This window comes from Gambusia affinis, linkage group LG18 (genome assembly GCF_019740435.1).
Source record: "Gambusia affinis linkage group LG18, SWU_Gaff_1.0, whole genome shotgun sequence".
Taxonomy (NCBI): Eukaryota; Metazoa; Chordata; class Actinopteri; order Cyprinodontiformes; family Poeciliidae; genus Gambusia; species Gambusia affinis.
The window spans coordinates 23,821,919-23,846,796 of NC_057885.1; the positions used below are offsets into that span (position 1 = coordinate 23,821,919).

Consider the following 24,878-nt stretch of genomic DNA (forward strand, 5'->3'; position numbering starts at 1 on the left):
GTCCTACAGGGACCTGACAGCCCGTATCAACACCAAACCAATTTATACAACTTATCTTCAAAACAGCCTGATTTGGGATTTGATTAGTTTATGACTTTAATGTAAAGCTCTTCATTTGATCCTAAAGCGGTGAAGTTTATCTATTAGACAATCTTTGGAAATATTATCAGATTCCTCACACAAGAGTAACACATTTTAGTTTTTAATTACTCCTTTCATGGTGTTTTAACTGGGACTTTGAAGATTGGGAAATGGTAACCGTGATTTAAAACTTGAGAAATCCCAAAACATTAAAGTTTACTAAACCGTAGAGTCAAGTGGTTTTGTGAAATCGAAAGAATTTTTCTTACTTCTCTTTTTCAGACAACATTCCTGATCACTTCCTGCATGTGACACGGAGAAGAAAATGTTTGGTTGCCACATAAAAGGAGATTAAAAATTAATCTTTGGAACCATTTCCTTGTTTGTGTTTAACGTCTCATCAGGCAGATTTCACTGCTGTCAGCTGATTGAATGATGTGTTTGAGAAACGTCCTATATAGTGAGAGCTGAAACAATAAACCACAGCAGCAGATGTGAAATTATACAGTAACTAACCTCAGCTCTGGTGGTTTTGTTGAAGCCAAGATTAGATATTGAAATATGAGGATTCAGAGAATCAGGGCGGTTGGCACAAGCTAAAAAACTGAAGAACTTTTACCAATTGATCATGAGACTCAAGTGGTTGATCAACTGATGGCATGACTTGACTAAAAGTGAAACCAAAACTCAAACCAACAGTGTCTTTCTGTTTTTAGTAAAGGGAGGCGTTTCCTCTGGGAGGGTCTGAAAGGTGAAGGAATGATAGAAAAGAAACGCCGTTTCCATCAGGAGCCCATTTCTCCTGCAGCTCCTCTCCAGGTAAATTTATTTAATTTATCCTCTTCTAAAAGTGAAATGAGAAAATAAATATAACCTGAACCTCGTGTTAAACAAACATCAAACTCATCTTAGAAACAATTTGTTGGATTTATTCTCTTAAAATGTAACTAAATATGACCAAAACATGCTAAACGTATTATATTTGTAATATTTTATGCTTTTATTTTGAAGGTGTGTTTCCTGCTTCACTTTCATTTTTCTCAATGTTTGTTATAGAAAAGTTAAGATGGGGACTCGTGTGCTGCTGTGGGTTTTATGTAAGTATTTCATGACCTTTCTGAAAGTTGGGAATTAAAATCTCAAAGTTATTTTTATGAAAAGTCAATTTCTTTCATAGCTCTGGAAAAAACTTTATTTCTGTTAATTATGATGATTTTCTGCTTACAGTTGATGAAAACATGACATTTAAATTTCGAGTGTTGCATCATAATATTAAAAAACATTTTATACAGAAATGTAAACCTAATCAAAACTAATACCTGCTTAAAGATGGTCCAACTTCAGAGATTATTTGATCACATATTCTAATTTATTAAATATTACTTCTTTCTGAATATCCAACCTATATTTACAGGAATTTGTCCCTGATGTTTTAGCAGCATAGTTTAAAAGTTACAGATTGATCTGGGTATAATAGTTCATAGAAATATGAATAATGAATAATCTGGTTGTTTTCAGAAGTAAAATAAAAAATGCACTAAATGCAGTTTAAGTTTTTGCTTAAATATTTAAATGAACAACAGAAAATTGCCTTAAAATGTCTGGATATTTCTCTTTCCATCAGTTTCCTGGTGATATATTTTAAAATGTTTGTTGTTGTGTGTCTGCAGGTCCTCTGCTGCTGCTCAGCGTGTGCAGACCGGCCGCTGCGGTCAGCGTCAAGGAAGACCTGGCCGAATGCCTGAACGACACCGACTACAGCGACCTGATGAACACCATGAAGAACGGCCTCCCCCCCATTAAAACCTGTCATCATGTTGTCATAGTCGGAGCCGGCATGGCTGGACTGACGGCCGCCAAGCTGCTGGGGGAAGCAGGACACCAGGTTAGGAAGGAAACGTCGCTCACAGTCTGAGGTTTCGTTCAGCTGTTTTTGTTGGACGGCAGATAAAAAATATTAAAAATATCTTCCATCTTTATCATTGTGTTTAAACTAGATGTTTCATCTTACTGTGATTCCGATTAATAGAAAGTATCCAGCTGCCTTCTAATTTGGTATTTTGGGTTTTTATCTGGATTATGAGGAATCACCAGAGTTTTATTTATATTCCACTGATTTAAACATGAATCGTCCAAGAAAGTCAAATTTCTTCAGAAAACTTAAAAAAAAATCATCACTAATAAAACTCAGACTTTTAAAGCTCTAAATACTCTGATTTGACTGAATTTATTAACAATTACAAATAATCATTTATATTTTTTCCATCAAGCAGATGCTAGACTGAGAAGATTGTAACTGGAGTAATAAAAACACAATAAACTCGTCTATTCCTGGTTTAGTTTCTGTAGATTCACATATTTGCTGATTTTTCTGTCAAATAAAACTCCAAATTTTAAACGCAGTGATCACTTACTGATTCAAATGACAGCAATAAACCACATTTCTGTTGTCAATTGGAATAAATCTACTGTGTTATATATGACCTACAAGAATCAATACTTAGTAAAACAATAACAACACACTCTTGTTTGGAAAAGGTGACCATAGTGGAGGCCAGCGGTCGGGTTGGAGGCCGTGTGCACACCTACAGGAATGAAAACGAAGGCTGGTACGCCGACCTGGGAGCCATGAGGATCCCCAGTTATCACTAGTAAGTCAAGATTACAAATCAAATAAAAACTAGAAAGGATGTTTCAAGACCTTAACTCCAAAAGAAGAAAACTGACAAGTTGTTTCATCTGAGCTACTTCTCTAAAACTAAAAAATGGAATTGAATCAACTCAGAAAAAAACTCATGAACATCTTCCAACAGTATCGTCCGATCATTAATCCAAGAATTTGGTTTGAAGATGAATAAATTTCGCATGGTCGACAAGAACACCTTCTACTACATCCACGGCCTGCGGACGAAAACGTACGCCGTGATGAACAACCCCGACGTTCTGAAGTACAACCTGCCAAAACCAGAACGCCACATATCGCCGCTGAAGCTGCTGGAGAGGGCTCTGCGAAAGGTACGAAAGAAAATATAAAAACATCTACAGAAAACTTAAAAAGCAATCTGTCTGTCATTTATTCCCTGCATTAGTTGACAATGTTTTAATTTTCATTATTTTTGTTTCTGTAGGTCAAAGAAGAGGTCAAAGCTCACGGCTGCAAAGCTATGCTCAAGAAATACGACCATTATTCTGTAAAGGTAAACCACTGCTGACATCACAACCCCAAACCCAACTCTGTTCAGAGACTCGATGAAGAAACAAAAACAGGATTTAGGTTTGTTTTCTCAGCAAATTTCATAGAAAGCCATTAAAAACTGTTAAAATCGAGGCACCAGGACGTGCAGCTCACGTCTTCCTCTTAAATAAAAACCAAAAAATAAACTAAAAAAAAACAACAGAAAACTGAAGATGGAGAATGGAAAGTATTTCTACCAGTTCCAGTTAGAAAGTGAGGAATATTGTTGTTTAGATATTTAGGTTTTTGAGGTTATAATGAAGATTTTGACATTAAGTGAAAATATGTTGTTGTAAATCCTGATCAGACAAAATGAGGGAAGTCAGTAAAAACATCTGGGCTGCTTTATGAAGCCATTTATTAGTAAATTTGCTCATCCTGAACTTCATAACCCTGCACTGAAACAACTGATAACCATAAGTAGCTGCTTTTGATTGTATAGTAGAAATTACATAAAATAAACATTTTGTTTTTTTCACATGGTAAAGCTTAATGCTAACCTCTGGAAATAAAAAACTCAGATTGCACTTTTCATTTTAATATATAATGCATTTAATATGGAGCTTCAAACAGGAAAATAGAGGAACGGATTTAAAATGAAGGGAGGAATGTTGTTGTAATTCTTGTAATAAACACTAGAGGTCCTCAGACCTCCGTTTTTCCACGTCAGTGTCCATTTCCACATTCAAGTCGTTAACTTGTCTGATTTTATTTCGTTTCAAACCTTCAGAGTTTCTGTTAAGATATAAAAACTTTTTATTATTATTATTATTATTATTATTATTATTATTATTATTATTATTATTATTATTATTATTATTATTATTATTATTATTATTATTATTATTATTATTATTATTACCAGATTCCTATTTTTACTGGTGCATTGAACAAACAAACATTTTCACTATTTATACTAGACTATTTGTCAACTTGAGCATATTCTGCATTGAACATTTTTATTTTTAACAAATTTAATGTCCAGTTTGATGGCTGACCTGATTACAAAAATCACAAAAATAACAAAATCTGGCCTTTTGGAAAGGCATATTTCACCAAGTATCATTTGGGAATTTGAACATTTTAGCTTGAACTTTAATTTAGAGCTAATCTAAAACATAGATTAAGAAGTGGACAAGCAGTCAAATAATAGTTGTTGTAAAAGTGATGAAATCAATAACTTGCAGGAAGTAAAACTAACCAGTTGAACCCCAGCAGTTACACCAGTTAGTTTTTGTTTCTTTGCAGGAATATTTGCTAACTGAAGGCGGTCTGAGCGCAGAGGCAGTGAGGATGATCGGGGATTTGCTGAATGAAAACAGCCTCATGCATCTGGCTCTGACTGAGATGATCTACATCGAGAACGACGTCAGCGACGTCACCACGTGAGAACATTTCTGATGCTGTTTGTAATTTGATTTTAGTTTCTGTAAACCAGTTCAGCTGGGAGAAGCTTTGTGTCTCCAGTCACCGTCACCAGAATATGATGGGTTTTCTGTGGGATTGATGCCAAACTATTCAAAGGAAAATAAACTGAGGGACAAAAAAAAAGTTAGATGTTAAATAAAAAAGGAAAAAACATCATTATAGAAACAAATTTTGCAGGAGTTTTGTGTTTGTTTTATTTATTTATTAGTGTCAGTTTTTCTTTGCTTTTCTTGCATGTTGTGTTTTTAGTTTCATTTTCTTTCACCCCGTTTGATGATTTCATGTTTTCTGTTATAAAATTGTGTAATTTGATGGCTGCCAAGTTAATGTTTCATGTTTATGTCATATCCTGTAAGCCTGCTGTTTCATCACTTCCTTTTTTCCACCCTAACTTTGATTTATGTGAAGTGATATATTATGTCTGTTGTTATGAAATGATGAAACAAAGGAACCAAGGAAGAAAAATGACCGAGAACAATTTTCTAAACTTATTAAATTATTCTTATAAGTTTATTTCGTTCAAATTGTACTTATATATACATATGTAATTTAATGGTCAGCTTTTACGTAATGTTTATCCTAATAGGCTTTTGTTTTCTTGCCTACATCAACATATCCAAGCTCAAATGTCCCAGAATCATTATAAAGCAGATGAACTGATTTTGATCCGTTTTGATCCGTTTTGATCCGTTTTGATCCGTTTTGTGTGAAGGTACGATGAAATAACTGGAGGGACGGATCTTCTGGCCAGCGCCTTCCTGACTGTCCTGGACGCTCCCATCCTTCTGGACTCCCGGGTGAGGCGGATCCACAGGTCTCATAAGGGTGTGACCGTGTGGTACCAGAGGGAAAACAATCCGTCTTTAGAAAGTCTCCAGGCCGACGCTGTGCTGGTCACCACCACGGCCAAAGCTGCCCTCTTCATAGAGTTCGATCCGCCTCTCTCCACCAGAAAGATGGAGGCCTTGCGCGCCGTTCACTATGAAAGCTCGACCAAAATCATCCTCACTTTTAAGGAAAAGTTCTGGGAGAAAGATGGCATCATGGGAGGGAAGAGCATCACAGACAGACCCAGTCGCTTCATCTACTACCCCAGCCACAGTTTCCCAGGAAACGACAGCATCGGCGTCCTCCTGGCCTCCTACACCTGGGGCGACGACTCGCGCCCCTACCATGGAGCCAGTGATGAGGAGCTGAAGGAGCTGGCCCTCAGGGACCTGGCGCACATCCACGGCGAGAAAGTCCACCATCTCTGCACGGGCGTGATCGTGAAGAAGTGGGAACTGGATCCGTACAGCCTGGGTGCGTTCGCTCTGCTCGCTCCGTACCAACACATCGAGTATTCTGCTGAGCTCTTCAGGCATGAAGGACACATTCACTTTGCAGGAGAACACATGGCTTTTCCTCATGCTTGGATTGAAACGTCCATGAAATCTGCGATCAGGGCAGCTAAGAATATTAACAAGGCCGTGCAGAAAGATTCCTGCAAAACTGAGCTGTGAGACACCAAGTCTGAGAGACAAAGTGATTCTATTTACAGGAGGTTCAACATCTCACCTTCTTCACATTTAACAAAATTGATGTCAAATGTGTGCAGGTAGTACGTTTGCACCACAGTTGATTTACACAAAATGTGTTTAATTCTGTAAATGTGGGGGACTGGTTGACCTTGGATGCCCTCTGGAAACAATTTTAAATTTTTAAAATGATAACGCAAAGTTGTTTTATTTTGTTGCACAAACATTTGACACCAATTTTGTTTAATTTGAAGAAATCACAATTTTAAACGATATATTTGGTCAGTTTGATCATCATCCAGCTCATTTTATTCCCTTCATGCATTTTGAATTTGGTTCAGTTCATCCCAGTTCAGAACAAATATTTTAGAGGCGCTTAATCAGATCCAATTCATGTGCATAAATATATGATAACATAAAGACAGTTATATAGATATACTGAAATGCAAATGGTCTCATTTCAGTCCTAGTTAAAATAAAAAATGGTGCAAAAAAGTTGGTCAAAATATCTTCTAGCAACAGAAGTTCAGTCCAGATATTTTCATGAACAAAACCCAAAATGTTGGAGATATTTTCCTAAATCTGTTGTAAAAGAGATTAAGGAAAATATTGCTTAATTAAAACCAATAAGTTTCACTGTTTGTCTTTAATATCCACTGTGTGCAGATACTCTTACATTTTTATAGTTTTTCAGGCTGCAGTGAAAAAGTTTTATTTGACTCTGATGAATGTAAAGTTACAAAAGGACTTTTGTTTACAATTACATCCAAAACTGAAGTAAAACTGAAAGGTTAGTGCATGTTAACATGAGGAAATATTATTAAATATTTATTTTACTTCTGCATGAAATGCCTGAAATATTTTAAACTTTATATTACAGATTTTTAAACATATTCAGGATTACAGAAACAGCCAATAGAGATATAAATACTTTTGGTGACCAGCTGGTCATGATAACCAGTCTGTATTTATTAAACATAAATGGTAATGGGAAATGTATTTAAAGTCCTTATGCTCTCTAGTCGTGTTAATCTGAAGTTAAAGTGTTTTTGCTCTAGAGGTGATATTGTTCTTTCTTTCTTTCTTTCTTTCTGAGTTCAGTTGCATTTCACAAACCTGCTGGATTTACTTCAACCAAAACTCTTTGACTGAATATAATTGACATGTTTTATTTTCTTTATACGTGTTGAATTTACAAATAAAGCACCGTATTTAAGGTTGTGTATTAAATTGTAAAATACATTTTAATTCATGCGATTCCTGTGTGTTTATCTGAAACAGACGCTCCACCATCAGGACAGAAAGAAGATTTAATCAATGACTTCAGTGAATCCCAGCTGCTTTCTTTGGTTTCAGTGATCAATAGTTATTGTGTTTCTTTAAGTTTCATATTGTGAAATATTGTTAATTTGTGAGGCATCATCTAAATATTAAAAATAAAAAATACCAATAACATGACCATGGAGATTTATAAATCTGAAAAATATAAGACAAAATGTGTCTCGTATTTTCCTGAATTAAAATGTTCTATAGAACAAATGCAAACAGTAACAAGAGAAAGCAGGGATGAGGTCAAAGGGTTAAAATTAAACTGTGTTTTATTTTAATAAAAGATGTTTTTATCTGTACAACACAAAATTCCAGAGGATCAGAAAACTGAGAAATGATATTTACAAAGGTTTCTAATATTAATCCATTATTATTTATTTATCATCAGAAAAACTAAAACAAGACAAGCTGATCCAAATTATCAGCAGAAATACAGAATTACAAAGATGAAAAGAACTGCAAGGAGCCTGCATGCTGGTTTAAATACATAACAGTTCAGTCAAAGTTATATTTGGTTTAAAAAATAAAAAATAATCATCTATTTATTCTCTTCCTCCTGTATTAACAGCAGAGTTGATCCCATCAAGCTGTTGGCTGAGCAGAAATCACTATTGATCATTTAAATTGAAGCAAACAGTTTTTACAGCTTTGTGGAAAAGAATGTAAAAATGTTTTCTATTTGTAAACATTTCCTCACACAGTCAAATGTAATTTATTACAATTATTTTAAATATTTAACCGACTACAACAAAGAACATCACTAATTACTCACACTGATGTTTTCTAACCTTTATTTCTCTAAATTATGATTATTTTCTGCTCACATCTGATAGAAACACATTTAAGATTAAATTATTAGGAAATCAAAGAACTGAAAAAGTTCATACAGGAAGTAGCTTAAGGCCTAGTTTTTATTTTTAAAACTTTTATTCTGAAAAGTGCGTCTCAAAGTATATTTTCTGATTTACTGAATACAATTAATCCAGATCATTACCCGAAATTTTATATCAGAGAAAGAACCCTGGACGTCTTACAAAAAGTTATTAAAAATAATTTCTCTGGCATGAATGGAGTAATTTAGGTCATGTCCCAACATTTCAATAAAGTCCTTCAGAAATGGACGTGGTGGTGCATCCAGGTCATTCAGCTGCTGCAGGACGCAGGTTTGAAAGTAAAGTCAAATTAATGAATTTACATTTCAAAATTATGAGCTAAATGAAACATTCAGACATTTAGAAACAACGCCATCTGTGTTCTCCACACAAAAGTCAGAAAACGTCTCCAGTTCCGATGTCCCTGAGTTTTTTCACTTTATAAATGGTTCTAATTCATGGTGAAGTTATTTCTGGATTTGGTGTCTGTGTGGAAAACTTGGATTCTTAAACACAATTTGTTTCAATTTCATGAGATCTTAGAAATAAAGTCACAGAGAAAAAGTTTGAGTTACACGTGTTTTTTTCCCCACATGATTTGTGTCTCCAAATGATCCATTCAGCAAAAGCTTTGCTAAGTTAGTTAGTTAGTTAGTTAGTTAGTTAGTTAGTTAGTTAGTTAGTTAGTTAGTTTGTTAGTTAGTAATTAGCTGGTAGGGACTAAAGCTTCTTTGCTTTGCGCAGAAACAATAGAAGTAAAGCTACGTTGCATGGAATACCAAACCACTGTGCAGACGTTAGAATCAGACATGAATTAGCATCCCTGAGCAGATTTGAATTTTTCACAGCAAGAGCAACAATGGAGGCCACAAAATACACGAGGAGCGCTCCAAGGATGGCCATGATGGTCTGGAAAGCTTTCTTCTTTGCTTTATCTGCCTTCCCTTTTCTCCTGCCAGTTTTACCCGGCCCTGGATCAATCAGAACATAAAGAACAGAGACGCTGCAGAAAGAAATGCTTATTATTGAGACACCAAAGAAGCAGAAATATGCAGCATAAGGCATGTCAGGCAGAAAGGCAGCGACTAGCCCAACCCATCCGGAAGAGATCAGCCAAGTGCAGACGATGCTGATGTTCCTGATCCTGATCCCAGTGGACTGAGTCAGCCCCCTGTAGGTGACGGGATGAACTACAGCCAGATAGCGATCCACGCAAGTCAAGATGTGAAGAACAATTTCTCCAGGAAAAGCCATGCTGGCTGCATAAACCCCCCAAATTAAAACATTAGTGATGCGAGTGTAGTAGCCAGAGATGTATAAAATAGCTGCAAGTCCAAAAATGAGTTGCAAGGCTGCAGAGTTGTAGGTGAACAGATCGGAGTGGCTGGGTTTAGTGGAGCGCCGCCGTCGGAAACCCAACCAGAGGACGACGATGGAGACCGGAACGACACACAGAGACCGGAAGATTATGAAGACTGTGGAGAATAACGCTGCACTTTTATGAGTTTCACAGTTGTACAGTAGGTTGGCGTATCCGCCCGACGCGTTGATGGACATTTTGGTTTTCAAGTCTGAGCTTCAAACAGAAAACAAGAAAAGTATGAGATGACAGAAAATAATTAAACAAAATAAGACTTTTCTAATTATTTTAATTTCACAAAATGTCTGTACAGGAAGTTAAGGTTATTTCAACCCTCAGAAAATAGATAAATGTTATAAACAGTGGACTGTAAACCAACAATATGCAGTAACTCTGTGGAACCACGTGTGTGGAGAACAGCAGTAAAACGGCAGCTGAGGTCACCAAAATAAAAGCCACATCGTCGGACCTGCATTCAGATTTCATTTTTAAAAGTATAACAGGGAACAACATAAAGGAACCCACCTTGTGTCTGGTGCAGCTGCAGATGAACTTCTTCTCAGCAGCACCGACACAAAGACAGAAATGTTTTTGCATGAAAACAAATCCTGCTGTCAAAGAAAAAGATATTTATCAGAATATAAACAACAAACTTCGTTTCACCTCATTGCAGATTTCCATCCATCCATCCATTTTCTTTACACCCTTGTCCCTAATGGGGTCAGGAGGGTTGCTGGTTCCTCTCCAGCTACGTTCCAGGCGATCACCCTGGACAGGTCACCAGTCTGTCGCAGGGCAACACAGAGACACACAACCATTCACACTCACACTCACACCTAGGGAGAATTTAGAGACCAATTAACCTGACAGTCATGTTTTTGGACTGTGGGAGGAAGCCGGAGAACCCGGAGAGAACCCACCATGCACAGGGAGAACATGCAAACTCCATGCAGAAAGACCCCGGGCCGGGAATCGAACCCAGGACCTTCTTGCTGCAAGGCTCATTGCAGATTTTAAAACTGAAAAATCTTTTCAATTTATCTTATTATTTGAGCTTCTATTTGTGTATTAAAGTGCAATAAAATAACTTTTCTGCTGCTTAAATTGTGAATTACTGTAATATTTTCGTTATAATGAGGCTGTTCATTGTTAACGTCCAACACAATTCAAATTAATCATAAACAGAGGAGGCAGCCCAGGCAGTTTCTAAAATACATTTATCTATTTGCATGTTTGTCAAATTTGCAAACAGGAACAGATTACAAAGAAAACCTACTAAATGCCTTCTTTACAGAAAGCAGTTAATCATTTCACCAGGTCAATATTACACACCTGTAGCTGGAAACACACTAAGATAATAGAAAGTTTATTCCCATATTTAATGTTGTGATTTTTTTCAATTTAAACCTGTAACCATCATTAATTCAAATTATTTGCAATAAATTTACATTAATGTGATTTAAGAGGTGAAATCTAAACTCTTTTCTGTCTCTGTTCTGTTTCAGATTATTTTGTCATTATTCAGATCCATTTGATGACATATTAGGCTTTATTATTATTATTATTATTATTATTATTATTATTATTATTATTATTATTATTATTATTATTATTATTATTATTATTATTTCTTTTTTTATATAAGAAATGTACAATAAGAAAAAGCAGCATGCAGTGGGCGTGTGCGTGTTTGCGTGTGCGTGTGTGTGTGTTTGCGTGTGTGTGTGGGTGCGTGTGTGCGTGTGTGTGTGTGTGTGTGTGTGTGTGTGTGTGTGTGTGTGTGTGTGTGTGTGAAGCACCTTCACTTCTCAGTTCTCTCAAAAGCTGCTATAAATCCAGAGTCGGTGTTCGTTAGAAAAACCTGCTGTTTTTGTTAACAGAACATTTGAATTGTGTCAAACCTTTCAAAATGAGTAATAACTCCAACAAATTCAATATTTAGTTTTATAATTTAAATTTATTTACTTATGTAAGCAAAACCTAATCATCATCTTTAGGGCAGTGAAAATAATAAACTGGACAGAAATGAAAATATTTCAGTAACAAACTAAAATATGATCACTTGGATAAGAATGTAAAAACATGTTTTTTTTTCTTATTCTGTTTAGATTATTAAGACTTATAAGTGTATCCAAAACTAGTTGGATACATAAAGATGTAATAAAATGTCAGATTGTCTGCCAAGAATAATAAAGAGGTTAAACAAACATCATAATTGTTATATTGGACGTAACAATCACTAAGCAGATATTAAACATATTTTTTATAGGTTTTATTTTCATTTATGATACACTTTTCATACAGCCAATAATAAAAAAGTACATTAAAAACATTAAAAACAGAATATATTTGACACAGAAATGATCAACTAACATTAGTTATTTAAGATCCAAGAAAAAAAACAAAAACATTAAAATGATAAATCCTGACAGAAAACCAAAATTCATCTCAGTAGTGGAACATCATTAATAATCTGTACAAATGCTGTATTGTCATGTTTTCACATGCTGTAATTTCTCACCAGGCCGTTTTGAGCCAAACAATATTAACCAGGTGTTTGACTTCAAAACTTAAAGGTTTTGTTAGAACCACTGGCCCAACAGAGGGAGAGTATTATGACAACCACAGTAAACCCAGGTCTTACAAATGGAAAACAAATGGAAAAAATAATCTTTATAGTAGAGAATAAGCAAAGATTGTCATTTTTTATTTGAAACGCTGCATACTACTATCAAAAACAAATAACACAAAAGCTATTTTTGTCCAGCTTTCTAAATCAATCAGGCTGTAATGATGTAAACTACTGATAGTCAGTTAAATGTTTCAACACCCTTGTTGCTCATCCAGGATTATTATTTAAAACGTTGCATTTTGCTGTTTCTGTGGAGAAAAAGCAGCGGTAACACCATAGAGCTGGGCAGATTTGACCAGGACCCCAATATGGTGGCAATACACCAAACTTCGTGACTCGTTGTTGGTAAACCCATCACTGCACAGGAAATCATGTTGCCTCCAAATCTTATGATCAACACTCCCATAATTATCAGGATGATCTTGAAAGCTCTCCTCTTAGCTTTATCAGTTTGCATCCTGTCTTGAACTTTGTTACCTGGAGGCCGACGAATCAGAACGCAGAGAATCGAAAGGCTGCAGAAAATTACAGCGATTAGACAAAACCCCATTATGGAGAAGGGTAGAAAGTTTAGCTGAGTGTATTTTGTGAACAGCGCCACTCCACCAGTCCCCACAGAGCACTGCTGCCAAATGAGCGCTGTGATCAGGTTTCTGATGCGGGTTCCCATGGCCTGCCTCAGCTTCAGGTAGGTGATGGGTCGAACCACAGCCAGGTAGCGCTCAACACAGATCAGCATCGGTAAAAACATCTGGGCGTTCCAGGGAAACGAGGAAATGTAAATCCCCACTATCTCAATCCCTGACAAATTCATGACTTTGGAGCAAATACCAACAACGGCTCCAAGGACTCCAATCAGTTCAACCACGGCCATGTTGTAGGTGAAGAAGTCAGAATGACCCATGAACTTTGAGGTGGAGCGATGCTGTTTCCACCGCTTGAATCCCAAACAGAGGACGATGACAGAAAGAGGGAAAACCAGGACGACGTAGACACAGTGGTACGCTAAGCTCATGTATGTGGCGGCAGCTGAGAAGGAGCATCCATGTTGGAGGTCAGACGAGTTGAGAGGCTGGAGTTGAGACCCGGAGTCGTTACTGGAGGTCAACAGCTGGGCAAACATTTTCACACGGGTGAGGCTGTAAAAAACGGAGAATCATAAGATTAAAGAATGAGAGGGACAAAGAGATGTTCTCTTTCACAAATCATTTTAGGTGGAGACGAAATCTTTGTCTTTTCACTTTAGTCATGATGGAGAATCTACAAAGTGCAACAGGGTGACTGTTTGTCCTCCTGCTGCGGGACAGAAAAAGAAATACTGTAATGTTGATAAAGTTACGCCGGGTTCAATGGCTGAAATTTCTACTTGTAGTTTGGTCTAAAATTAACTTTTTTGTCTTAATTTTTAGCATTTGAAGAGGTTTAATGTTAAAAACCATTTTATTTCTTGCATGTTTTGTAATTCTGCTGGTTTTATATTCCTTTCACTTGCAGGCATCGTAATGTTTTCAGTTCCTCTGAATCTCCCTCTGTCTGGAAACGGATGATCGATTACAGGTGCAGACAAAATTAAAGAATAAAAATGTAGAAGTCAAATGATGGCCACCATCCTATTCATCTACTTTCTGGATAGATCAACACATTATCGGTCATTAAAATAACCAATAATTAATTAGTTGTATACCATTTACCTGTAGTAATGCTCTTGCATCACATGGAAATAAAAGTAGTTTTAAAATGTTCTGATAATTTTTTTATTTAGTTCGTATGGTGAATTAAAAAATAAAAACAAACAGAATAATACCTCTTGTGTTAGGTTATGAGTTTCAACCACATTTTGGGTCATTTTAACTTTAAGCTGTGGTCAGTTTAACCCTTTGGGTAAATCATAACCCAACCTGTTGGTTTCAAACCATCAATAAAAACCAGTGGAGTTAAAACAAGCCAGTGTTGCTTCAGTCCAAATTTGACCCAACACTGGGTTACAATTTGTATTTTTTTTAAACCAGCATTTTTCAGTGATAGTAATTTTTTTTACCTTTATTGTAATTCTCTAAGCTGTGGATATAAGACTCAATTATATGGCAGAAGATAAATACAAAACCAAATAATAATGAACAAAAACCTCATGTGATTTAAACTGAAATGTCAGATTAATCTGTTGATTAGGGATCCACAAATGTCTGTAAAACTAAAAATAAGTAGCTCTAACTAATAAGAAATAAACGGTTATATCAGTTGTTTTGAGGGTAATTTGCCTTTTCCTTGAATTTTTCAGTATTTAAATAAAAGTTATAGATTTTTGTAACCCTGACCAGATTAATCAACTCAACATGGATTCCCATTGCAAACTAAAATGAAAAATGACTCAGTTGGTGTCTAAACTAGTGAAACAGAAAGAAGCCTACCCGACCAAAGTGCAGATGGTTTCCTTCTGCAGTTTTCAGCAGCTGTTTGCACGTTGCTTGCTGTAGACCTTTATGCTCCCAGACGCAGGTGTTTCAAACAAACACATTGTCATTTCTGCGGTTTGTAAATTATTTCAGTCACAATGTTGGAGCTCCAGCTGAGGCCTCAGAAGTTCACAACCTTTTCATAATTACTTCCAATGTACAACATAATCAACAGTTTGAAGCTCAACTAAAGCAACATTTATATGTTTATTGATGCAATAAAGATCTTATGCTGAAAGTGATTTCTTTCATGACATTCATACCTGATTTTAGGTAAATTATTTCAGCAAGGGAACATTTTGAAATGTAATAATTACTACAATGCAATTCTGAAAACAACAACAGGATGTTACCATACAACTTGATCAATCAAGATAATAATCCTACAGAAATAATCAATCAGATCATAAAGTAACAAACAGATTTCAGCTGCGTTTTATTTAAATAAAGGGAATAAAGTTCTGATCCCTTTGTATGTTTTAAAGTTTGGTGGTTTAATACCCAACCATCTTGAAAAGGAGTCACTGTCTTTGTGGCATTTACAACCAAACGTTAATTTGTAAAGATAGGAGTTTCTTTGTGATTTGTTCTGCTGCTCCTGTTGTTCTGTGAAGTAGAAACTAAATTCTAGCAGGAAAACAGTAGAATAAAGTTTATCATGTTTAAAAAACAATGAACAGAGAAAAGGAAGAAACACAAAAGTGAAAATTGAATGTAAAGCAGTATAACGTAGGAACAACAGTGAGCTGGAATGGTGATGTGAGGATCTGATGAGGATCTGATGAGGATCTGATGAGGATCTGATGAGGATCTGATGAGGATCTGATGAGGATCTGATGAGGATCTGATGAGGATCTGATGAGTGAATAGAGAGACTAAAATGATTGATGGGAGACAAACGGTGAATGTAGAGCAGCAGGGAGGGAACATCAGCAGGGAAACCAGGAACTTCATGTGTTCAGTGATCAAACAGAGAACAAAACCTAGAACATTATGAATCTAGATGTTGATAGAACATTTTTATCACAGTTTTGCTATAATTTTACAGACGTTTTTGCAGAGATTCTTGCAGTCAGTGAAACGTTTTATGTTTATTTGATTGACTGTAGTGACCTGTGGGTCCCAGATAAATCTTACACATTTTTTTAATCTGAGAACTTTCTGCTTTCTATTTGCTCATAACTTCCTGCTGATACATGAAGTTTAGGAAACTAATGAATAATTAATCTTTTTAAAAGAGCATGAAAACATAAATAAATGAACCTTCTCAAACTGTGCCCAAATACATTTTTAAAAAGTGTAATTTTATAACTTTACTTACTCTGCAGACTTATTAAATCTTTGTTAAAACTAAATATATGAATGTGCTGCAAACTGATTGTTTCCACTTCGGAACCTGATTTATGCTCTAATTAAAATCCATCAATAACTCGATTATCGGTTCAGTCCCGTTAATACAGCAAAACCTTTTTCAGTCATTCGGTCTGAATGTCAGCAAAACTTTTTCTACTGGCCTGATTTAGATTTATTTGTTTAGGATTTGTTCCTGGAGTCAAACTCATCCATCATTTCATGCAACAGGTTGACACGATCCAAATGACCTGCAAATAAAAACTGCTGCTATGCAAATCAGATCACTTGTGACCACATCAGTGTGTGTGTGTGTGTGTGTGTGTGTGTGTGTGTGTGTGCGTGCGTGGGTGTGTGCGTGTGTGTGTCAACACTGATGCAAAAATCTAATTTGCTTGCAGAATAGAGTTTAGCCATGCAATTATTTTTGCAGTATGCAAAGTCAGAGTCGTGGAGCCATTTGTCACCTTGACAGAGTAAAACACACAAACACACATAAACTACAACAATTTTGTATTTAATAAATACCAGAGGACGTTAACTGCAGGAGATGAGAGATTAAAAGAAACAGCAGAGAAAGTGAGTACAGTTTAATTACAGAATTATTATTTCACTGTTGTTTAATTATTAAACCTGAGAGCTGAAGTCTCCTCCATATTTGTTGTTTGTGTGATGACTTTATCTGTGTGTGGAAACAAGATCATTTTCTCCAGATAATTCCTTCTTAATCATAAGATCAGTAATAATCAGACAATCAAAGTGGGAAAATGTATTTTTCAAAACTCACAGGACGAAAGTGCTGAAAACAGCAAAACTTTCTCTCCTTAATTCAGTTTAATTTTTCTCCTTTTTCTTGATGAATCAAGCGACGCCAGCCGGTCCAGCAATGGACCAGCTGTTACCAGCAGCATTGAATAAATGTAATAACCATTAGAAGAAGGTGTGGATCAGCAATAAGCATTTTATTTTAAGCAATACATAAAATAAAATGTGAGGTAATTTCTTTCTATTATGTATTATAATACATAATTAAGGTTTTCCATGTTTGTTTTGGTTTGTTTTCCAGAACATTTATGGAGTCAGAAAATTATCCCTAAATTATCAAAAATACCAAACTCATGCCGCCACATCAGGCTGCCTGTAGTTACAGTTTACATCATTATTTTGCTTCATTATACTTTCAATATATTTAAGATTTTACAACATTTCAATGTTTTTATTGTGACTGTAGGACCTGCTTTCTTACCCAGTGTTTTCTATTACACAGTGAAGTTAATCTACTCTGTACTGTTCTGTGATTTTTATGCTTTTTGTTCTCAGATTGGTCATTATGTCTACAAACAGCTCTAACTTCTCCTGTGAAGGAATCACACCTTGTGTGAACTCCAGAGTTGGGATGCTCATCTTCACAGGCTTCACCGTCACCAACATCTTCTTCATCCCGCTGTTCGTCCTCATCTTATACATGGGCTGGCAGCGATGGAGGAGGCAGCGCTCCGTTTCCACGGCGACCCAGACGAGCCACTCTGACGTCTTCACCTACAATGTGATCCTCCTGGAGCTGCTCAGCACCTTGGCGTGTGGCCTGTACTGCGCCGGCGCCTTTGTGAAGAGCAGCCGCCTGCTGACGGTGGCGCAGGCCCTGTTCTCATTCACGTCGCCTGGACAGTCTCTGTTTCATGTCCTCACTTGCGTGGAGCGCTACGTGGCTGTGGTCCACCCCATCACATACCGGAGTCTGAGACATTCTGGCGGGGTCCAAATCAGGAACATCAGCTCCGGATGCGTCTGGCTGCTTTGCTTTACAGCGTTAATCCAGAACCAGTGGCTTCATGGTTCTACCCTCTTCATCATACAAATGTGTGTCCTGGTGGCCTTCCTGCCTCTGGTCTCTTTCTGCAGCGTCTCGGTTCTTTACGTTCTGATTCATGGCGGGCCGAGAAAGGAAGCCAAGGACAAATCAGGTGTTGACCAGTCAAAGCGAAGGGCTTTCCACACCATCATGGCCATAATGGGAGCGCTGTGGTTGAGGTTTTTGGGCGTTTTGTTCACCAGCCTGTTGCCTGATCCCCATCATGCGTACAGTCGGATACAGTCGTCTGCCGCCTGGTTGACAGTGCCAGGAAGTCTGGTGTTGCCTTTACTGTTTCTACATCGAGCAGGAAAACCAGCTTTCTGTCAACACCACTGAGTCTGAATGAGATTTTGTCTGAATTATTACTTCATTTAGTTGTCACCAAGTTAGACGTCTTTCTCCTTGTTGTGTAGATATCACTTCAATCAGATTTTGTTTCTGGCTCATTTCCATGAACAGGTGGATTAGTCACATTAAATAGGATTTGTTTGAATCAAGCTGTTAAGAAGTAGGTGGGGCTATATATATATATATATATATATATATATATATATATATATATATATATATATATATATATATAAAATTATCTCAATCAAGTCAAATGTATAAACTCCAGTCATTCCTGTATGTTTTTTAACAGTTCAGTTCAAACTTTAGAGAGGACTCTAAAGACACTCTTTAGCCTTTCCTAACATGTTTGTCAGACTTTCTCATTAATTTTGAAGTCTTTGAAAATAACTTGATTCTTATATTTAATGAAAAACATGCTTTTACTGTTTTTTGTAAAGTATTTGATGACAGCAGGTAACATAATTTAGATTGTTCATAAATGTTTTCCATTGATTTTATTTAGTTGTGAATTCAGTGTGTGGAGAATATTTTTGCATTCACTAATATTATTAGTTTAGATCAGGGGTCTCAAACTCCAGTCCTGAAGGGCCGCAGTCCTGCAGTTTTTAGATGTGGCACAGGTACAAAACACTGGAATGAAATGGCTTAATTACCTCCACCTGGTGTAGATCAGTTCTCCAGAACCTTAATTATTCTATGCAGGTGGTGCAGCAGAGGCACATCTAAAAGTTGCAGGACTGCGGCCCTCGAGGACTGGAGTTTGAGACCCCTGGTTTAGATGTTTAAAGAAGAGGAGGAGGATAAGTCATTTCAATCTGTAGAGACTCAGACAGACAAAGGGAAACCATTAGAAAAGTTTAATGACAATATGATTTAAATCTTTGGCGCCTGGGCCCCGGCTAAGGACATTGATCATCGCAAACTTTGCGATGGGCTTGGATGAGCATTCCGTACGCTGAGAGGAACGTCATCCCCCCGGGACCCGGCACTGGTGGTGGAGGCGATGAAGGATGTGGCCTGATGCTGAGCGAGTGGAGGTGAAGGGGTGGAGGTGAAGGGGTGGAGGTGAAGGGTGGAGGTGAAGGGGTGGAGGTGGGTTGAGCTCTGCTGGAAAGCGGACGACGCCATGGATGGCGGTCCTTATCAGCTGGGGCTTGGACGGTGATTGGACGTGACGAGACTTGGACCGGCGTTGATCAATCAACTGTGATGATTGATCAACGCCGGAAGTTCCGGCTGGATGATGCAGGTGGGGCTAAAAGAGTTTTCCAGATTGAATTTGCGCCTATAGGCTTCATATTACCATTATTTTATTTTATTTTATTTTTGTCAAGTCAAATCCATTGAATGTGTTTATATTTGTAAATATTGCTGTACTAAACATAACTTTGCATCAGATACTTAAATTGCTTCTTTAACAAAATGTAAAAATAAAGTCTTACTTTATTTTCAAAGTTGTTTTTATCATCTCTTATGTGAAGCATAAGTTATTATCTAATGCTGCATTTAGATCCTGTCTACGGTGAACCCAACTGTTATTACCTCTAGACGAGGAAACAATATATAAAGAAAAATGTCATGTCAGAAAGCAATTAACTTTTTAACACACTGTCAAGTTTATTCTGTTTGTCAGAAAATAGAAACAAAGACACCAAAATTGGTTTAGAGTATTTTATTTATTGTTTGTTACTTTCCAAAGTTAAACGTCATGCATAGGTAAGTTGTTCTAATGTTGAATAAAACATGGTTAGATATAGGAAAAGTTCACAAATAATCAGAAAAGTAATAGTGCATGTCATAATAATTAAAGCTATAGTTATTATTCATTTATGTATTCTGTTAGGTGTTTAGATATCAACAAATAGAAGAAGATGCACCCAAAAAACTCACAATTTTAGTGGGGAGTTCCTCGTGCAGCAAACCAAACTTCTCACAAAGTTAAAACAGAAATCAACCTAAATAACTCCAGGTGACTGAAATATGATTAAAACTATATAACACAAGACTAAAACTAAATTATTTGATAATTGGTAGGTTTAACTTTTTAGGTTTTGATTTTTTAGCTCTGATGTTCAAACAAATGTTTCTGTAACATTAACTGTTATTGCAATAAATACTACAAACTACTGTAACATTTTAAGATGATAGTTTTGCTGATTATTCAGTGTAACAGTCATCAGAGAACGTAGAGTCACGTTAGACCTGGAAATGTTGGAAGCGTTTGGAAATCATATTTAAGGAAATGATTTACATTTTCAATGGTTCCTCACAGAGTCTGTTGTTCACACTTACAAACACTAAACAATCTAAATCACTCCGATGTGTGTTTACATCCTGGTAGTTTCCCGTTTCTGTGCAGAAATAGAAGCGGTAACACCAAAGAGCTGGGCAGGTTGAAAACCATCTGTGAAGCTCGTATTACACACTGAAGACTGTCAGCAGTCTGTGGCAAGGAGCTCACTATTAGGCAAGACAGATTTCCTGCAAATTTAAAAAGCAGCACCCCCATAATGATGACAATAACGTTGAAAGCCTTTCTCTTTAAGGGGTCAACCTGAGCTCTGTCAACACCTCCCGCCCCGGGCGCTGGCTGGATCAGAACGCACAGAACAGACACGCTGCAGAAACATACTGTAACTACACAGAGCATTGATGCACAGGCTTGCACAATGCTGATCTGAGAGTGTGTCATCTGAGCTTTTACTAACAACATGTTTGCAGTGCATAGCAGCAAAATCACCGCTGTGCTAATGTTTCTTATACGGAGTCCAGCTCTCTGCCTTAGCCTTACGTAGGTGATGGGAAAAACAACAGCCTGGTAGCGATCCAGGCAGATCATGACCGGTAAAATCATCTGTACGCCCCAGGAAAACGAAAAAATAACAATACCCCAAAACATCAACTCCATGTTGCGGAGAACAGTGCTGACAATGTGAAGGGCGGCTCCAAATATTCCAACCAGCTCCGTGGCAGCCATCATGTAGGTGTAGTAGTCAAAGTGGCTCATGACTGATGCTGAGGAACGTTGTTGTTTCCTTTGCTGATAACCCCAGCAGAGAACTAAGGTGGAGAGTGGGAGCAGGAGAATAATATGGAGAATGGTGTAGCCAAAGTAAAGGTACATGGCAGTGATGGAGCTGGAGCATATTTCAAAAGAAATGGGAGAGACCGAGATGGAGCCATTGGTAGAGCAGGAGTCAGTCATGTTCCCACAGCTGAGGCTATAAGAAACACAGAAGAAAACATGAAAAGAAACAGAAGTAATAAAGCTCAGGTTAGATCATTTTCAGTACCAGACCAGTAAGACTGAACAAATTACTGCAGTAATGTTCTGATTTAATCTCCTGAGCTGCAAGCTTCTTTCTGTCACTTAATATGTTAGACTTCAGAATGTTGGAAGCATTTGGAAATCATATTTAAGGAAAGGATTTACATTTTCAATGGTTCCTTACAGAGTCTGTTGTTCACACTTACAAACACTAAACAAACTAAATCACTAATCCAAAGAAAAACCCATACAGGGTCTTCAGTTAATGGTTGAATAGTCAACAAAGTATGTCAATTTGAGTCGCCAAAAGGAAAACATAAGCATGCTTACCAGAAATAAGCTTCAGTCTAAATTGAGATTGAACATATAATATGTGCTTGTCAGTAGTAAATGGAAAAAAAATCCTGAAATTAAAGTGAAAGATCCATAAAAAAACAGAAAAAAGCCACCTGTGATTGAAAAATCTTGAAGCTTATCAGTGAATTTGAAAGAAATTCTTCTAATTCAATTTAGATACGGCTAAAACCTTTAATATAGTGCATATTTCTGGTGTATTACACCTTTATTATTTAAAATTTAAAAAATAAAAACCACATGCATTAATTTTAATATATTACTACAAATTTAATTTTTAAATCTGCACATTTTCAATGCAAAGCTTCTTGGATATAAAAGATGCAAAAGCAAGTGTTAAACATGTTTCAAAGATAAGTGAACTAACAAAAGTAAAATCTTATGTTGGCTCTTTTAGTGCTTTAAAAGTTTGGTTAACATTCACTTCATGAAATGAAAAAGCACCATTCTAATCCCCACTCACCGTTCAAAACGTCGGTTCATGTTCGAACTCCGTCTTCAAAGTCTCTGTGGCGTTTCTGGACTTGTATGCAAAGTATATTGTTGAAGAAAGGGGAAAAACATCACCTGGGTCATATTTCTGCAAAGTCATTGATATGGCAAGGCGTAGTGAACATCAATAACATGCTCAACAAATTGGTCTCGCAGTAACACGTCAGCATTCAGAATGTCACTTGCTGCTTAACAGCTGCCATTAAACTCATCAATACAAGAAAAAATTCTGTTACATGATTATTTTTATTTTTATTTTTTGATATTGAATTAATTGATATGTTTTTATGCTTATTTCTAATCTCGAGAGTTGGCTTCTATTGTAATTAATTTTACTGCAGTAGCAGAAAGCTACCAGTAGGAGGCAGCGTTGTAATCGCTCCAGTCTGTCTCACTGATAGCCGGCTTCAGAACAGATTCCAGGAGGATTTGTGAAGTACAGATTTGTTTCTGCCTCATTACTCCTACCTGTTCTATCCTGTTTACAGGAAGGTCTGTTACACTGACACCAGTCCTGGTGTTTCTAACACCTGCACTTCCTGCAACCGCTCAACCAAACCTAGACCTTTTCTTCCTCTGAAGGAGGCACATTTTCTATCCAGGGCAACAAATACCAACATCTCCACCTGTTGGGGACTAGCATTGGAAGAAGATGTGGATTGAAGAGAGGGAGGTTCATTACTTGGACCAGGTGCAACAGAAAGCTGTTCCCGTCTCAATTTTTCATTTTCTGCCATCAACTGCAAAATTACCTCCCATAACATCCTTCTAACAGGACGTGTTATGCCAAGCTGGGTCTGATAGACACCGATTGTCGCACACCAGGGATAAATGTTACGGTTATGTCAGCGTGCAGCCGTGTGTGTGTGAGCAGATAAAACAGACAGAGAAAAGACAAACAGTCCTTTTGTCCAGAACAGAATGTTCCTGATGAATTTCTTGTAAAATTTCTTGTCTATAAAAAAAACAAGATTCATAGTTTCTTTTACGAAGGACATTTTAGTTCCAGTAATCCTTTTGGTTTTCACAATGTAACATCAGGGCTTTTTTTCTATTTTTGTATTTATGGTTGTCCTTAACTTGATGTTTGCTAGCACATTAGCTCCACTTTACCCCAAACTAACTTTGAGCTGCACAAAACAGGTGTTTTTATTCTATTACCAGATGAATATGTAATCACATCTCTGTTTAGTCAAGTCACAGACTGTTAATGGTCGGTTCATCTTGTTACTCCACGTCACCGCTTCATGACTGAGAAATCCATGGCTGTTTCTCAGTCATGAAATATATTTAGAGCCTCAGTTGTGCAGACGTTTGTGAAGTCAAGATCCTATCTGGGAGACTCAGAGGGAACTTAGATCCTGTGAGTTTTTGTCAGACAAAATGTGTGAGTTCAGGACATATTTGAAATATTTTTAAAGCAAAATGTTTAAATGATTTTATGTGGTACATTGTAATGAGTCCTACAGCAAGGCTGCAGACAGCAAAACAAATAAAAGGTTTTAATGTTTAAATCACATTCATGCAGAAGCCCACTACAGGTCAAGGACTAGAACAACATGTTTATTTTAATACAGCTATGGGACCAAGTCAGTGTTTTGCAAGTCTTGAGTCTTTATCCTTACATGCTGAGTCAAGCCTCAAGTCTAAAACTTGGAATTTCAAGTCCTTTCAAGTCTTTTTGTTTAAACAATGTAAATAATAGATCACATGTTCTTTTTAAAATCTGTATTCAGTCTTATGTTATGGTTATGTCAGCGTGCAGCCGTGTGTGTGTGAGCAGATAAAACAGACAGAGAAAAGACAAACAGTCCTTTTGTCCATAACAGAATGTTCCTGATGAATTTCTTGTAACATTTCTTGTCTATAAAAAAAACAAGATTTATAGTTTCTTTTACGAAGGACATTTTAGTTCCAGTAGTCCTTTTGGTTTTCACAATGTAACATCAGGGCTTTTTTTCTATTTTTGTATTTATGGTTGTCCTTAACTTGATGTTTGCTAGCACATTAGCTCCACTTTACCCCAAACTAACTTTGAGCTGCACAAAACAGATGTTTTTATTCTATTACCAGATGAATATGTAATCACATCTCTGATTAGTCAAATCACAGACTGTTAATGGTCGGTTCATCTTGTTACTCCATGTCACTGCTCCTGGTCCCTTCTCTTTGTTTTCATCAGGGTCTCTTCATGTCTCTGGTTTGGGTTTAGTTTTTTTCTAAGTTAGATTTTTAGGAAAATCTACATCAACGTTTTTCAAGTTTCTTTATAACGATGAGTTGTTAAAGTTCCTTTGT

General features: G+C 36.8%; 1 protein-coding gene across 1 annotated transcript; it reads left to right on the forward strand.

The window, feature by feature from the left end:
• The first annotated feature begins 832 nt into the window (after nt 1-832).
• LOC122820990 (L-amino-acid oxidase-like) lies at nt 833-7,477 on the forward strand. Its single transcript, XM_044098766.1, has 8 exons — nt 833-900; nt 1,138-1,178; nt 1,752-1,966; nt 2,620-2,732; nt 2,895-3,096; nt 3,210-3,278; nt 4,565-4,701; nt 5,457-7,477. The coding sequence occupies exons 2-8, from the start codon at nt 1,148-1,150 to the stop codon at nt 6,244-6,246; spliced, it is 1,557 nt and encodes a 518-aa protein (XP_043954701.1). The 5' UTR covers nt 833-900; nt 1,138-1,147; the 3' UTR covers nt 6,247-7,477.
• The last annotated feature ends 17,401 nt before the right edge of the window (nt 7,478-24,878 follow it).